Raw genomic sequence first — 18,026 nt, forward strand, 5'->3', positions numbered from 1 at the left:
CGTGACCAGCACTGCGTTTTCACTGAAAGGACAAAAGGATGGCGAGTTATACGACTGAAATTTTATAGCCAGTCATTTTCTCCATTTTTCCCTTTCCTCAGAAATGAAGCTCTGAAAGTGATTTGAAATGCTAGCTGGTAGGGGATGATGTGTAGCAGCATGGTCACAGATCAAACCAGACCTAAAACACTATTTGTTTTCCACCACTGTGAAATATCTCCACAACATATTTGCTTTCAAAGCTGTGACCCCATTCCCCCAGCGCTGCTCCTTCATATCCCCCTGCCTCACTGGTGCAGCCTCTTCTAGCATGAAGACCCCGTGACATCAGCATTTACTCAGCTCTCTGCTGCCCTGCAAGCTGCTCTGTTTGCTCTGCGGCTTAAGAAATGTTTCTTTGGCTGGAAAACATGCTTCAGCTGTTCGACAATAAAAACAGATCATATCCGATTCGATCTTGGAAATTCAGCTAATATATATTTATATATATTAGCTGTTATATATTTACCATATTTATTACTCACTGTTTTATTAGATATCTTCATTTTATTTTTCATTTCATTCACTCAATAGTAAATATGAATAGTTCATGTAAAAACTAAAAGAAATAATGAATGAAAAGGAGCAGAAAGTAGCATAAACTTATAATATTTCCCCTGAATTCACATACAGGAGAATTAGCTAAACTCAGAGAATGACAAACATATTTCAAATACACAAAAACACCAGTTTAATCAATGCCATATTGCTATATCATAATGATTTTCAGATTTATTCTAAATACAGAAAAACATTTAGATTGTTCCATAAACTAACACATTTAATTGAAATGCATCTTTCCTTCATCACCTCTCTGAATCTAATTTTTTTTTAATCTCTTAAGTTGTATTTACTTTCTCCTTTTACAAACCTGTTGAGAATATTACTACCCCACACTTTCACACAATATGCCAGACATGGAACAATAAGTTATTTGTGCAAAATATACTTTGACTTTTTGGAACTTGAAAAAGAAAAAGCTGGTAAGATGCCAGAAACCTGAAAATGTTGGTCCAAAAAAACTGGCATCTTACCAGTTTTTCCAAGGACCAAAGTTGTTTTCCCTTTCATAAAGACGTGGTTCACCAGAGCCGGGTCGAGCATCAAAAAGTTTACCCAAGTAAGAGCACCAATCAATCAATTAATCCTTCAAGTTAGTTTGTATTGCACAATTCAGCAACAACGCAGTTAAAAGTGCTTAAGATGTTCAGATTCAACTTGTTCTTCTTCCAGTCAAGTTACTTACAATGACTAAAGTATCCAGAAATTTTACTCAGGTAGCGATACTTCATAACAAATCACTCAAGTAAAATTAAAAAGTACAGCGTAGTAAAAATGCTCTTTTTCCAAAATGTTACTCAAGCAAATGTAACTAGTTACTACCAAAACTCTGGGGTACATATTCATTTGTTTAAAAAGCAATCCTGATTTTCAGACAGAGGGACAAAAACATTTGATACAAACAGACGACAGTGTCTGTTCTAATCCTCTTTTGATATGAGATGGGATAAATAAAGCTATTTGGCTGCTGAACATGTTTTAACCTCTAAGCCAACAGTGCCATAATGAGGTTGAAGGGCTTATTCATGTTTGCGTGCACCTTAGAGACTTCAGGTTCTTGTGCAACCCTCTCACAGAGACCCACATGGGGCTTTAGCATAAATAAAGAACACAGACTTTGCCCAGTCAGCTTGTCACAATTGGTCTTGTTCAGTGAAATGAAGTAAATGTGGGTTATTCCTCTCAGCTGTGAATAATTTTGTGGGTGCGATGGTTCAGTTTGCAGCCAGACAAATCCTACTCTCTGGTCCCTAATATGCAACAGATTCATGCATAATGAATGAAGGAGAGAAAAGGGGGATTTTGGTGGTAATCTCAGTCCGTCCACGTCCACACAACTAGTCAGTGCATTCCTGTGTCAGCAGGCTGCAGCAGGATTTTGCATGCTGCCAATGTCGCTTCTGCAGGAAAGTATGCATCTCTTTTTATCTCTCATTGGCTCCATTACTTTTTTTTTTCCCGCTCTCCAACATTCATTACAATTCTGCTAATACAATTTCTGTCTTTAATATCATTCTCTACATTCTCCTTCCCTTCAGCCTGCCTCTGTTTATTTATTCCCTGGCAGGCTCACTCTTCATTAATCTAATGCAGTTTACCCCACACTCATTCAACTCTGCTTCAGCAATCCTGTAGTGCAAAGCTGCCACTGACTTTTCATCTGGCCAAACTGTCACTCACCATGATCCCATAAAAAGAAAGAAAAAATGCAATATCTGTCTCCCTTTTTAACATAAAGAGCAGAAATCCTGCAAACGTCTCTTCCGCCAGCATATCTCCATCCTCCCCTTTTTCCTGTCCGTGGGTTCATGTAGACTTCCTCCTCTCTACCTTTTATTTGCTCTCTCGCTCAGTTAATGAAGGGAGAATTGAGGTCAACGTCTTATCGTGATTTGTTTCCTTCCTTCTGGTTGTTAAACGGCTAACCGCACTCTAAAATGTCTTTAAATCTTCTACGCCAGACTCACTTTGGGCAACACTGGTTGATGGTTCTCGCCGTGGAAGTGATGTTGACAGTTTATAAATGCGTGGAGCATTTAAAATGGCAGAACTATTGTTATTAAACCATTTATTTTCTCCACCATGTGTCCTGTCCATGTGATCTTGAATCTTTTCTTGATCATCAGGTTCCTTGCAGCACTTATGTTTCCTGTGTTTTGCATTGGGGAAGCTCTTTAGCTGTGGGTACCTGTGTTTTTTTAAAGTGCATCGTAATGTGTGTGAATACTTTATGCGCATGCTGAACATCGCCCTGGGTTATTAATAACCAAATCCAGTTCGCTGCACCCATGGCTGCCTCCTGCACTCTAGTACAAATTGTAAAATACAGGTTCCTAAATCACAATGGTGGCCTTTTAATTTATTGCTGTGTGAGCACTCAGTGGTGCACACTTTGAGCCAATGAAACGGAGACACACACAAGGGTCCTTTTTTATTATTACACCCCTCTTTTTTTACTTAATGCATCAAGGTTTGCATTTTTTTCAGTTGGATTAAATGCAAATTAGAGCTGCTGATGTTCTTATGTTGAAAAAAATATTTTCCTATGACGGAGGCTTACTGTGGTTGCATCAGCAATGTGATAACTTGAGTAAACATGCAGCTCACTGAGGTTCAGTTTGGAGAAGAAGGTATATGTTTCTATATTTAAATTCATAATTAACGCTACAGCTATTTTACTCAGCCATTATACATTAATTTAATTGTTTCGGTTTCTTGAACTCTATTATTACACACTAGTAGAAAGACTGGATATTTATCTGTCTGGGGCTCTTATCTCTCCAGTGGTCAATAATATGATCTCATGTTTATTCATATCTGTGTATTTGTACTTTCCTGGTTTATCCACTACTGGGGATTCAGCTGCTTTCTTGCTATTTTTCCTAAACTTTTCTTATGGGTAATTATTCCTTGGCTTTTCATAGACTACATGTTTTATTTATGTCACAATGTTTTGATCTTTGTCTTAAACCAAACATTAAAAAATGCAGAAATTGTATATCGGAAAGAAAAGTTAGAAGAAAAGATGAAATTCAAGATTGAACATAAATATGCTGTATTTCTGAGTGCAATTAATTTATATTTATTACATTTAAATCAAATATAAATGTATTCATTGAAAATAAATAAAATCTAATGAGTTTGGTTTAGTTTTAAAAATATGAATATCTTCTCTTAGATCATTGTTTGTTTGTTTTTTAATTACAATAGACTTGTTCAAATTATTTGTGACATAAGAAATGTGAACATAAATCACTTTTCTAACAAATAGGAATGAAATCTAATTGGTTTAAACCTATATTTCAAAAATAAATATATGTAATGTGATTACATAAGTGTGCACACTGTTTTTGAACCTTTTTTATTTAATTACAGCCATCAATATTCTTTGTTGGCCATCTGTCAACAGGCTACATCTCAACTTGGCGATATGTGCCTACTCCGTATCCACAAGCTCTCCAAATTTATTAGAGTATGGATTTCCTGTCCACAGCCCTTCTTCATATGTTTAGCAGATGTTGGACTGTCTCTGGTTTGCGATTGGCTCATTCTGAAACACCAGTTTTCTTGCGATGAAGCCATAGACGTTTGTTTTTTCCTTTAAAAATGAAATCTCTGTAGAATAACCTTTCTGACAGACACTTGAAGATTTGGGGTCAAACTATCAGACTTTCAGTGCTGTTTATAATTTTGTTCATCTTCATTAAACGTTACTTCAATTCAAAGAAAAGATTACCTCAGATCATAATGCTGCCATTACCATACTTGGTTTTAGATAAAAACTTATTTTGTGTTTGTGCAGTTTTGTTCTTCTGCCATGAGTATCTTTGGGAGCTGTGGCTGATCAAACAAAATTCTCCCGTAAAGTTTTTAGATTGATGTTTTCTTTGAAAGAAAATGATTTTGTATTTTATTCCTAATTGTGGTCCAGATTCATAGAGAATAAAAGAGATTGTCATCACAAGGGAAACACCACTACATCCTGGAGCCTTTTTCCGCCTTATTGATCAGTTTCAGCTTTGTCTTTTCAGCACTTTCAGTTCATCAATCAGTTTTTGTAATTATTCTACAATTATTGATGACTATCCTCAAAGAACAATGATGTTTGTCATCTGTAAAAAATGTGTGCCTCCCTCCCAACTTATACGTTTGAGCAGTTAGGTCTTTCTGTTTCTAACGTCCTTCCAAGCTGCAGTTAAAGCTAAAATATGCATATCAGCAAATGCCATTAAAATAATTAATTTAGCTTCATTTTTGGTTCATTTCTGGTTCAACCTTTCCTTCTGCAGTGGCTCTTTTGGAGGAACATTCATTCACTATTAGATTTCTGGCTAATGGGACTCCAAGTTGAATCCTCTGATTGAAAGGATCTGTTTCTGAGCTCATGCTCTTAAGTTGAGTTTGATGTTGAAGTATGAAGCAGAGGTGGTTTCATTTCTGCTTTGATGTATCCCAAAGAGGTTCACATTATGCAGCACCCTTTATGTTGTGTGAGCGGTCATAGAAAAGTCAGATTATAATCAACCACTTGTCTGCCAAGTCTGAAGAACTTGAGTGTTTAATTTTGATATAAGATATTATAAGTGTGTTTAGAAATCATGTTAACCATATGAGCACATACTGGCACAATTCAAAATCAGACAATACTCAATGGTTTGGTTTCAACTTCTAAATCAATGAGTTGAGTTTTTTTGGGCGGAGGGTTGCATTCTTACATTTCTACTTACTTTGTAATATGAAAAGTATATTGCATAGTAGCTTGTATTCGGTTAAAATCTCTGTTTTAGGGCGGTTAGAATTACCAGAACTATTTCTATTTGTTGAATGCCAGAATAATGAGTTTTTTTCTTTCTTTCTTCAAATTAAAAACATCCAAAATGCAATTCTGGATGTGGAAGAACCATTTGTATGGGGTGAAGTTGCTTCAGTAATGTGCACATAATGTTCTATAACCATGATGTCATTTATTTTTCAAAGTGCACCAGTCCCTCCTGCAGCAATGCGTTCACACAGCATGATGCTGCCAACCCAGAACAGGTTTGCAGGCTTCCCCGTTTATTCCTCCAAATGTAACAATGGTTATTATGGCCAAACATTTCAATTTTACTTTCATCAGAGCAAAATAATATATATATTTTTTTATTATTATTATTTTTATGTTGCCAGACAGATATCTGTCCTTGAGTGTATCTGGAAATTGGGATCTGTATTTTTATGTTTTTGGACTAATTTAATATTTTCTTTATAATTTATGGGTTTTTATTTTGGATTAATTCACCACCTAGCATCCTTTCAGCCCCTGATGTTAATGAACTTGTTTCACAGTGGGTCATGGGTGGTTTGGCACAGAAAATTTAACTAATTTCTCTCTTGGACCAATTTCATGTTTTACCTTCACAGGTTTACTTCACAGTGCTGCACTTTTAGCTTCAGTAGTATTGAGATAGGGTCACAGTTTTCGCCATCAGGACCCTGCTACCTGCAGCTCCAGAGCCACAAGCGGCTCTTTGGCTCACTTGGCGATGAAACATTGCCATGGGTTTTGTTTTGTTTCATTCTGTTATTCCATGAAAGAACAATGACCTCATCTGGTCCTCCTGGTAAATTTGGTCTACAGCCACCATTGCTGTGGTTAATCATACTCTCTACCACCATCAGCCAGCATCGTGTAAGTCTTTAACTTAGCAACAGAGGTTGCTATGCACATTTTGCACCAAAACACCATCCTCTTTGGAAAACTCATCTGCTTTCTGAAGCAGTATGATGGCAGGATATTTCCATACTGTTTTTATTTTTTCCATTTACATATAGCTGTTCGCGAAGTGATGCTTTCGGACATCTAGAAATTGTACTTAAGTTCCTGAATTCTCTTCCTGGTGTCTTCGCTGATTTCTTTTTTTTCCCATGACGTTAATTAAGAAAGCAGTTTGTACCTCAACTTAATTTCAATAAATCAATAACAATATTGTGATAGACATGTGATCAATATCAGTAGATAATACATGTGATAGAACATTCACTGAACTCTGATCCAGAACCACACAGCATTCTGGGAGATGTAGTCAGAGGAAAAACATAACCTGCTCAAACTTTCATGGCCTGCTAAACTACGTTGATGGTATCAACTCACTCTCTCGCTCTTTGGTTACCTAGCAACAACCTGTTGAGTAACTGATGCAGCAACAGTTTCAGGTTTTGCCACCATGCCTCATAACTGCTTAAAGATGAAAAACATTGGCATGGAGTGAAAACTGTGACTCATAAGGTTACTCCATCCATCAGCTTGGCAGGATTTCAGTTACTTAAAACAAAATCCAAATACATGATCATCAATATGAAACGCTTACATTGTGATGCATTTTTCCAGCCCTACTCTAACTATAAGTTAATTCATGGTCATCTTAATGGATCAAAATGGGAATTATTTATTGTGATTTTAATGTTAGACTGTGGAAAACATAGCTGTAGTGTATGTAAATACCTGGTTTCAGTTAAATTAGATGCATCTGTTGAATGCACCTGCGATGAGAGTGATAATTACACTTTGAGGTCAAGCATAAAACACACAGGGCAGTGTGAAATCACTCACAGTAGACTTTTGTGCAAGATTACCACCAAACATGGACAGAAGTCTGAGGGCGTAATTTATCGATGTTGCATAAGAATTGCATAAAACTTGTTGCTTTAAACTCGGGGTGCATGGGGTTTTGTTCTGCTAAAACGCTGAAACTCCTACAGCCGGACACTTTCTACTACACAGCTGGTGCTATTGGGCTTCTTATGAAGAGTGGGCAGTACGATGAAAGCCCAGAGGGAGACTAGAAATAGGAGAGCGTAGGAGACCGGCTCCAACAATAACCATCTCTGTACAGATGTATTCACCATGAAGTAAGAATGGGATTCATTCTCTGAGTCTAATGCAGCAAATGACCTGTGTAATGTGCATTGTCTGTTGGGAAATGGCCTCTGCTACAGACTGAGTAACAAGTTTCTCATCTTCCTGACAGGAAGTGCAAGGTCAAATGACTGCATTATCATCACACAAGGGGGGAAGGATTTTTTTAACACTTTGGGACTAAAGAGGGTTTTTATTTTCTCTCTCTCTTTCAGCTGACGTACCTGCCCCCACCGTGGGGCGACTGCAAGTCCACGGCGATGGACTCCGACTTCTTCAGCAGTTACAGCATCACTGCCTGCAGAATTGACTGCGAGACGCGATACCTGGTCGAGAACTGCAATTGCAGGATGGTCCACATGCCTGGTATCTTTCACACACACACACACACACACACACACGCACACACACTGCTTCTTACAAATGCATTTATCAAGCAGAAAAGTGCCCTAGCGGCTGTTGTTTGTAAACTTATTGTAAAAGTGTCCTTGTGAAGTGGTGGTGGCAGTTTTACTCGAGGAACCAACACATTCCTGGCAGCGGTCTTAGAAAATCACATACTTTCACACTCTAGTGGATCGGAAAACTCGACCGTTTTCCCTTTGTGTTTGTCCAGTGATTAAAGCTGGCGTTTGCTGTCTACCTCTTACATTTAATCACAGTGTGAGATCTCACATGGCAAATTGAAAAGGGGGCTCTGGCACAGAGGAAACATTTGGATTGGGACTCTGTTAAGACTCACACACCTGCCTCCCCTCTAACATCTCTGTTGTCAGTCACAGAGCAACCTGACAATCTGCCTGTCTGATCACCAGGATCATATGCTGCCTTGATGTGTGTTTGAATATCCTGAGTCCACAGGGAGCGAGATAAGAATCCTCCACGCCCCGTTTTTTGCTCTGGTCCAGATCGTCCTTCCATCTTCCTGTCAAATGTGTAGTTTTAGGAAAAACTCCATGAATTATTGCCAATAGCAGGGAAGTAATTTCCTGTTGGTCCACAGCACCATGGCAGGTCTTTATTCAGTGTTGTTTTGATGGATTGAAATGAATGGCTGGACTTCTAGAATGACATAGATTGGAACAATGTTGACAGAAACTTTAAAGCAGTGATAAATGGTATCAGTTAGGAGACCAGATCCATTTTATGACAGTATCCAGTTGTGGAAAATAAAAGTAATGACTCAAAGCAAATCTTCAACCCATTTCTAAAAGCTTTTCTTCTTTCCTTCACACTGTTACTGCTTTTTCTTTTCCCTGTCTGTCCTTAGGAGATGCCCCGTACTGCACCCCGGAGCAGTACAAGGAGTGTGCAGATCCTGCCTTGGGTAAGAAGATAAACCAGCACGATGTGTGTATATGTGTATCCCACTGTTCAGAGCTGATAACAGATAATAGTGTTCCTTCAGCATGATGGTACCACTGAAGCTTTCCTTTTCTGCCTCGCCACCAGCTAAAACCTCTCAGGCCTTTCATGTCTGCTGCTTGTTTTCTTACAGACTTGCGATCTCTCACTCTTTCATGGCATCACCTCGCACGTTGCCCTGCTGTCCCTCTTGCTCCGTCAGCATGTGTCTGTCCTATTTTTTTATATTTTTTTGAAGGTCTCAGAGGTCGCCTCTACTTTGACGCCTCTCACTCAGCTGGCATTTTGTTTGTCACGCCGGAATGACGATAAATTAATCAGTCCCTGTCTTCTCTTTTTGGATCTCTGTCTGTTTCGCCTTCCTCTTCTCTCTCCATCTGTCGCCATCATTTGTTTGTTTGTTTTTTTTTGGTTTTTTAGATTTCCTTGTTGAGAAAGACAATGATTACTGTGTGTGTGAGACCCCATGCAACATGACTCGATATGGCAAAGAGCTGTCCTTTGTGAAGATTCCCAGCAAGGCATCGGCCAAGTACCTCGCCAAGAAATTCAACAAGACGGAACAGTACATTGCGTATGTCATACTTTTTTTTTTTGATTTGCTGTGATGTTTATCCTGTTTGCCTCATTATCATTTTGATTATGTTCAGGGCAATTTTATCCTGCTGTCTGAGAGGCTGCTTCACTTGAAGCAGCTAAAAATTGAGCTTAGATGAGTTTTAAAATGCATTTAACTTCTCTGGAGTATTCAATATCACAATGTAATGACTCTTTTGAGAAGTTTTGATGTTATGTCTAGTTTCATAAAGTGTGTTGCATCTCTTAGTGTTACTTCAGGTGTTTCAGTTCCACCAACTCAAGGTGTGAAGTTGAATAAAGAGTTGGGCAATAAATCTGTAACACTATAAATGACAATAGATCCTTGATCGATATCAGTAGAAAATATGTCCAGTAGAATGTTCAATGATTAAAGTGAACTCTCATTCAGAACTGCACATGCACTGGATACAGCTTGAGGAAAAGCTTTTGCCAAATAAGCAAGGTGGGTGGCATCAATGAACTCGCTCATTGGTTGCCTAGCAACAACCTGTTGAGTAACTTGTGCAGAAACGGTTTTGTGTTTCACCACCGTGCCTCATAACTGCTTAAAAATAAGAGAGTGGAGTGATAATAGAAAATGAGTTTTCTCTTATGAAACAGGAAAGGTCACCACTGTGGCAGTATTTCAGATATTTAAACCGAAAAAAAATAATAAATGATTATCAGTATTGACTGATATGATACATTTTTCAGCCATGTCATCCAGCCATGTGCATGTGATTACCCCGCTTTACTCCGATACGGTTAATTAAATCATTGACCCTTAAGAGGTCATGAACAATGAAATCACTGAACATCCTTCAGTGAGTTCATATTTTATTTGGCAGAAGTTTTGTGTAGCTAAGACTTTGATTCTCTTTTAATTTGACTGCAAAAGATTTGTTTCCATCTCGGAGCTTATACACAAAGACATTGCTTCATCTGCTGACAAGTACATGCGCCTTGTCGTTCTGGTGCTCTTGGATCTTACAGCAGCTTTCGATTCGTTTAAAACACTTTGTTGGTATCCATGGCACTGTACTGAGGTGGCTCACTTCATACATGACAGATAGAACATTCTGTGTCATGATCAATAATTTATCCTCTTTTTATGGAGTGTCACAAGGCTGTATTCTTGGTCCCCTTCACTTTTCCCTTTATATGTTCACTAGGTAAAGTTATAGCTATACAAACTGTCCTTCCCTCATTATGCAGATGTTTGCATAATAAGGGATATTAGTAAGTTAAGTTAAGCTAGGTGTGACTAATGCGGCTATCTCTATTTTTGGACTGCATAATGGCTGCAAAACAGTAGATAAGAATAATTGATCATAAGATTGAATGTATTTTATTTGGTGACGTTCCCACCGCTGACATCAGCTCTCTACCTTTAATAAAACTGTTAAAATCCTTAGATTAATCTTTGATCAGGAGTGTAAATATTAATTAGTTCTGGACTCTACATGATGTCCCTCTGTCTTCCTTAAGACGACTTCAACTTGTCTAAAACGCGGCTGCCTGTCTTTTAACCAACGCCTCTAGATGTGAACATCAGCCCAGTTTTATCCTCTTTTCATTGGCTTTCTTTCCATTTTAGAATTGATTTTAAAATGTTACAATGCAGCAGTTACGCTGATTGAAAACAACTGAGTTTCTTCTTCGTCCCTCTATAAAAGACTGAGGTGCTTTTGTTGCACAGAGGGAAGATTGGACCTTTCTCTCACCTCACTTGACCTCCTGGGTTTGGTTTGCAGACTCACTTCAGTTTTGTTTAGTCTTGTTTGTTTTTCACAGGATTGATTCTATCCATTAAAATAAACATGCAAATAATGTATCCTCATGTCCTTTTCCTTTTTTGTCACAATCACTGAACCAGGTTGTGACATTGTTTTTAAAGCTCATAATCGCCTTGCACCATTTTGTTTATTTGAACTTTTTTATGTACATGGAAGATTCCTGAGATAATTAAATAAACTTTCTTTTAATTTTTAGACAGGCTTTTTATACCATGTGGCATAGTGGCATTTTTTCTTATTTTTATTTTTAATTTTAGTGGGGTTTTTTTTTTCTTTTTGTTTGATTTTTACAATTATTTACCTTAGTTATTGTTAAGTGCTCAACAAATAAATCAATTTTCATTCAACAATGTAAAATGTATCAACATGTAAAGACGTAAGCCTAACTTTGGATGCTCACCCAGCTGGATAGTTATACACAATATTCTCTGAAAAGATTCGACCACAAAACAAATTGTGAAGAACTGAAAGATAAAGAAGGATGCTGCAACCCTCCCAAAAGTTAACTACCCAAAAACAATCATTTCGGGTCTGCCACTGAATTTGTTCTGTGAACTGTTAGTGAGTCTCAAAACAATTACCTGCAACTCAAGAGAGCTCACCCATTGAAAAATGATAACATTTGTGATTCCGACATCAAGACATTATTGAGCAACAAAGGTGTGCATATTGGATATCAACAAACAGCAATCCACTTCTGTCCCAAAGGAGCTCCGTATCTGCAGTTTAATAAAGATTACACAGAACAAGCAGCGGTAGAAAATTGTTTTGGGGATTCACAACAGCAAAATAATGCAAACTGATGTTTGGAGAAAGAAAAGCACAGCATAAAATATTAGGACAACACAATGTATAATTTGCTTTAATTATGTAAAATGTGTTACTTTTGCACAGTCTCTCAACAAAATGGGTGGATGTTAATTTTATTTTTCTGTATGGCAGAATATGTTTCTTTTGAGGTTGATGATTCCCTTAGATTACTTACTTAGGTTGACATTTTAAAGTTTTACATTTTTTCTTTTATCTTTTGAAGTATTATAAAGAGCTCCAAGTGAGATTTTAAGATTATTAGTCAGTCAAGTACAGAGTGTTTTATTTTCATATAGAATACACTAAAAAGATTAAAAGAAAGTTCAAGAAAATGAGAAGAGCGTACAGTCATAGCTGAATATTTTATTCATCACTCCAGGCTGTTGAGGGTTAGATAATTACTGTAGCACATGTAGCCAGAGTGCAACCAGAAAGAGAAAGTTTCTCCATTCCCAGAGCACGGTTTATTTAACAAGTGGCCACATTCCCAAGAAATGAACATTTGTGGAAGGGTTTTTGATATCCAGCCTGCTCTGTGCTTCGTGGTGTGAAACTGAAGAGTGTGAAGTTTGACTGTCGGGAACCTCACAGAGAAGGAGGCTCAGCTAGGCGAAAGCTTCGGTCCGCTGTTTGACAGCAGCTCTGATCAGACGTGGTTCAGGTTACTCGCTGTCAGTGAGGAAGCATCGCTTTTACATCAGGGTGACACCGCACACAGGAGACCTACAGACCAGAGGGAAATAGACGGAAAATACCAGAAGAACTGTCGGAAGTAAAACAAAAACCTCGATGATATTCAACTGGGGATAGGCTGCCTATACTCCAGAGGTACAGAGGCTATTAGAGTTTGTGAGAGTTTGACACATGTGGAAGTTTCAAATTTACCAGACGTCAAATCCAAAAGCATGGAATTAGTTAAAATTATAGTTTTAGGATTAATGTGAATGTAGTGAATAAACCTTTAAAAGCTGAACCTAAATTAATGGAGGAAAAACAAGTTTTGTTACATAATAGCACAGCAGTTGGTTCCAGCTCTTTTACAGGGCTGCACTTTCTTTAGCATTAATTAAATAGTTTTAATAGGAACGAGTGCAATCCAACCCCTGGGGAAAACAAGTGGACTCTGACCCGGATGGCAGAGAAGCTAAAAGGTTTTAGTTCAATTAATGGCATCAAGATTAGCTGAAACGTGGTCTAATTTAAACTATTACAATACCGCATTCTAATCGTATTACATAAGTAGTCCCAAAGAGGTCTGTCTATTCAGAGAGGCTCGTATTGCAGTTCATTTTGCAGTTCAAAAAGTTTAACGAGATCTCTGAAACATCTTTAGAAAACTGCAGCACCGAGTCATTGTGACTCCGTAAAGAACAAGAACTTATTGGATTCTGCAAAGACGTGCCCAAACTTTGCAAAGAAAAAAAAGACGATGCAAAGTAGTATGCTTTTTTTACATCCTGCTTTTTTTTTTTTTTTACATCCATTAAAGTGGATATATAAAAAAATGGTTAGTTATCTAGTAACTAACCATTAATAGATAATGGTTAGTTAAAATTAATTCGCATATTAAGATACTTTCACACAGTAAGACCACATGACAACATTAAAAGTCAGCTGGAACATGGATAATCTTTGAGGGAAAGCTCTTTAATGCTACATGAATATCCCAGAGTCCTTTGCTTTATTTTTAATAGTTCCTGAGAATCACCTGACTCTATTGTAGGAGCCCACTCTTCTGACTCAAAAAGTCCTGTCTTCATGTCAAGACTACAACCTCATCATATCCACTCCTGGCCGCTAGGGGAGCTGCTGTCCTCCTGTTGCAACAAAAAGGTCTCGCTAAGCAGTGAATGATATACAAAAAATAAACAACATTATTAAACAAGATATTAAACAAGTTGCATCTTTTTCATACACTTTGTACATAAAGATAAGTGTGCTACTGGTGGAATAATACTCTCCACGCATATGGGCAGGTTGCTGGGAGACCGAGCGAAGCTGTCTGGACTCCAGGTTAAATTTAAACTGAAGCCTTGAGTTTGTATTTAGTTAAGGAGATGAGAATGAATAAGTGCAAGCAGCTGCTGGATGTGGTATATACTATAAATATACTATACACACACACACACACACACAGTTAACCAGCTTCAGAGTGGTGTGACCCATTCAAAGTGTTAAAAAAAAACACACTTCAGATTTGGATTTTGTGTGCATGTGTTCTTTTGATTACAAGTGCCAACATAAGCTGGCAGACCACAACTTTAAATTTGTGCTGCATGCTTGGGGGATGTGCTGCATCCTATTCAGAGCCCTACCACATTCATAGGGAAATTTCTCAGATTTTCAGGAGACATTCTAGTGCAGATATAATAACTGTGGCAGTATCATTGTAACAGGATGTGTTAGAAAGCTGCAGGGTAAACTCCAGCTGCCAAATACCATAGAGTGCAGGGCCATGCTTGCCTTCACACTGAAATTATGTTTTTCAAATTCGCCACAAACCAGTGATATTTGACTGGATTTAAAGATCCCAGAGACAGACGGCTCATTCCTAATCCGATGTGAAGCAAAGCCAAAGCAACCCAAACATGGAATATTCTGCAGTTATTACTAATGGTGAATTCCTCACGTTGTAAGACAGACATTTTACAAAAACTACAATCTACAAAGTCTCTGTTGCACTCAAGAAAATTCTGGGATTTTAAAGCAAAACAAACTATTGCTGTAAAATCTATATTTCATCATTTTGGAATTTGGCAAACAGAAGTCATTTTGTAACCGTAATCGAACTAAAACAGGAACACTTCAGCTATATCTAATGTTACGCAGTCAAAAAAATATACACAACTGTTGTTAAATATCTAGTTTCAACTACAGGCATGTTGTTCAGTGCTTTTCATAGAGCTTGTGCTCTTAGTAAAATCAGTGCAGTTTGGCAGCGCAATTCAATATAAATTTTTGTTGTTTTGCACCTACATCACCATCTGTCTGTTAAATTTTGCAATGTAAAGTCAGCTCTTGGCTTCACTGGATCTTCTCAAAGAAAATCATTTTTTATTTTGCTCAGATTGAATAAAGTGGGATAGCTACTAAAGAATTTTTAAAACCTTCGAAGCTGTTTTGATCTAAAAGTCTTTGGGGTCTGTCTTCCCCCAAGGAGAGAGAACTCAAAGAAGAAAAATATTTCTGTTTTGCCTTGGACCCTTAAGCTAATCCCTTTTGATTTTCTTTCCGTTGAAATCAAACAGCTGTAATCATTTCCTCTGTACACCACGATGATCAGGCCCACTGAGGGAAAATTAGTTCGCTGTGGCAGGTCATCCGCTCAGCACGACACATCTGCTTTGGTCTGTGCAGAAATTGGAGTCAACCGTCATCTTTGTAGACGCTCCGAGAGAAGCATGTGTAACATGTTGACGACTGAATGCCTGCCTTTAACACTTGCATTCTTCCCTTTCTGTTTGCAGTGATAACATTCTGGTTTTGGATATCTACTTTGAGGCGCTGAACTATGAAACCATTGAACAAAAGAAAGCCTACGAACTGGCAGGCCTTCTGGGTAAGGAAATGGCTGTCAAGTGTTTTCTTGGGAAAAGATAACATGCAATGTGCCGCCTGACAGACGCTTTTTATCTGGCATGAAGGCAGAGCCAATGTATGCATTTTTATAATAGGTGTTCAGGTCCCTGTAGAGGTAGAAACGACCTATTTAATCTATTGTTCGCTTTTCAACTGCAGATTTGCGAACATCTGTGTTTTCTGTTGCCTCTCTCGTCCTTCAGCCGTACAGATTAAAGCTGGAGCTCATGAATGCGGAGGAATGATTTCCATCTAGTTTAAAGGCTTTCTCACTTTTCTTTTCAGGCGATATCGGAGGTCAGATGGGTCTCTTCATAGGCGCCAGCATCCTCACCGTTCTCGAGCTGTTTGACTACCTGTACGAGGTAAAATAACACCTGCCATCAGCTCCGACGCTAAACATGTGCTCTAGTAATTAGTGAAATGAAAGTTTGAGATAAACAAGAAAAAGAAGCTGGGTTTTTTTACCGCAGGGAAGGCATATTTATAGACGCATGCAATCATTCAAGCTCACCTGATCCAAGCGTGAGCTTTAGTTATAAAAACAGGAAAATATTTGGATGATTTCCAGAAGCAAGAGGAGAAAAAGTAACTCTATTTTTGGTTGTTGTTTTTTTTGTTGTTGTTTTTGTTTTTTTAGGTGATCAAGTACAAGCTGTGCAGATGCATGAAGAAGAAACACAAAGGCCGCAGCAGCAATGATCGGGGAGCTGTGCTGAGCCTGGATGATGTGAAACACCATGTCAGTATGGGCTGCTGCCGAGTACTTTGACTGTGTCAGACTGCATTGCTTTGACAGGAGCTAGCTCCTTTCTTCTTTGTCTCTGCTGGCCTCAATTGCCGGCAGTCAGGGTGGTGTTGGCGAGAGAGAGCGAGTGAGATAGAGGAAAAGCGATTGAAAGAGGCTAAAAGAGAGCGGCGCAAAGAAAAGAAAAGCAATTGGGATGAGAGGGGAAGACTGAGAGGGAGTCGCAGGAGAGGAGGCTTGGGTTTAATCAAAGCAGCAGGACAGTACCAGCAGGGACAGGCCAGAATTAAAGCCTCAGATGCTGTGACAGCTTACTTATATCCAAGTGTAAATGAAACCAGCTCACTTTAATTGTGAGTCAGAGCGCAGGCAGAGGAAAGTGGAAAGGCGCTCCTCCTCTGCTCCTGCCTCACTTAGTAGTCCTCCCTCTCCATCCACCTTCATTATTTTTCCAAGTATTGCTCGGGAATCTATTATCTCGCCGCTCCCGACCCAACCTGTTGCTCTTAATTTTTTTTTCCAAAAAGGCTTTCAAGATTTTCTCACCCGTCTGCACATTCGTGTTCCCTTTCCTTCAAAGCCAATCATCTCTGCTTAATTCTCGCTGCCATTCAAATTTTTCTGTCTTTTTCTCTTCAGGCTCCTTGTGACAACCTGCGTACGCCGTCTACATATCCCGGGAACATGCTACCTCACCATCCGGGCCAGGGCAACTTTGAAGACTTCACCTGCTGAGCAGACCTCAGTAAAGCATCACCGTGCGTGTTATGCAACCAAAGCCGACCATACAGCAACAAACTTTCTGACGCACAGACAGTGAAGAGCTGATGCTGATGAACAAAAACAGAGGCATTTTTTACATAGAAACTGAGGAAAAAAATAATAAATCAATCAAACACGATAAAGGATTTCCATCCAATGGCCAAGTAAAGAGAGAGAGCCCTGAATACTAAGAAGTATATTTTGATCTTTAGAGAAACATTTCATGCAGCGGTCCAAACTCTTTTGTGTTGTTCCTCTGGAATACTGCCACAACAGATACTGGCGGAGAAGGTTTGCCAACAACAACAACAACAAACTCTCTTACAGGAATGAAGGAAAAAAAAGAAAAGAAAAAGCATCCATTGTTACTGGAAAATGTACAGTAATTTCACCGCAAACAGAAAAGAGCCTCCATGCCTTTATGTGACACAGCAACAACACTATCCCCCCTCCCCAACCTGCTTCTGTGACGATCCTCATGATGCTTACTCCACTGTACATGTAGCAACACAAGGAAAGGTTTGAGAATGTATCTCTGTCCATGCCTGATGGGGAATGGGTGGGAAATGCGGCAGCAGCACAGGTGCAACATCTACCATTCAAAAAATGTACTGGTGAAAATTTCAGGTCTCATCATCATGGTAATGCATGCTTGTATTTGTCCAGTGCATGTTTTTTTTTTCTTTCTTTTCATTTCTACAGTTGATTTTTATGTCTTTATATAATAAACATATATAAATATATAAATATACATTTACATTGTAATTACCAGGTCTGCCTCAGTGATAAGCAGGTAAAAGGAAGATGATGCGTCTCTTATATTTATGTGTTTTTGCTTGTGTGTGTGCGTGTAGGTGTGTGTGTGTGTGTGCGCGTGTGTGTGTGTGTGTGC

At 38.6% G+C, this 18,026-nt stretch overlaps 1 protein-coding gene across 2 annotated transcripts in view; it reads left to right on the forward strand.

Moving 5' to 3' along the window:
• asic1b (acid-sensing (proton-gated) ion channel 1b) overlaps positions 1–17,735 on the forward strand; it is a 72,238-nt gene extending 54,503 nt beyond the window's left edge. For both annotated transcript variants that reach the window (XM_016668850.1, XM_007546836.2), the window contains exons 4-10: positions 7,711–7,861; positions 8,766–8,822; positions 9,281–9,434; positions 15,513–15,604; positions 15,910–15,989; positions 16,265–16,366; positions 17,012–17,735. In XM_016668850.1, coding sequence (XP_016524336.1) covers positions 7,711–7,861; positions 8,766–8,822; positions 9,281–9,434; positions 15,513–15,604; positions 15,910–15,989; positions 16,265–16,366; positions 17,012–17,107 — 732 coding nt within the window. In that variant the 3' untranslated portion in view covers positions 17,108–17,735. The remainder of the gene's footprint in view (positions 1–7,710; positions 7,862–8,765; positions 8,823–9,280; positions 9,435–15,512; positions 15,605–15,909; positions 15,990–16,264; positions 16,367–17,011) is intronic.
• Positions 17,736–18,026: the final 291 nt, after the last annotated feature.

The sequence above is a fragment of the Poecilia formosa genome, unplaced genomic scaffold (genome assembly GCF_000485575.1).
Source record: "Poecilia formosa unplaced genomic scaffold, Poecilia_formosa-5.1.2 Scaffold18, whole genome shotgun sequence".
Classification (NCBI taxonomy): Eukaryota; Metazoa; Chordata; class Actinopteri; order Cyprinodontiformes; family Poeciliidae; genus Poecilia; species Poecilia formosa.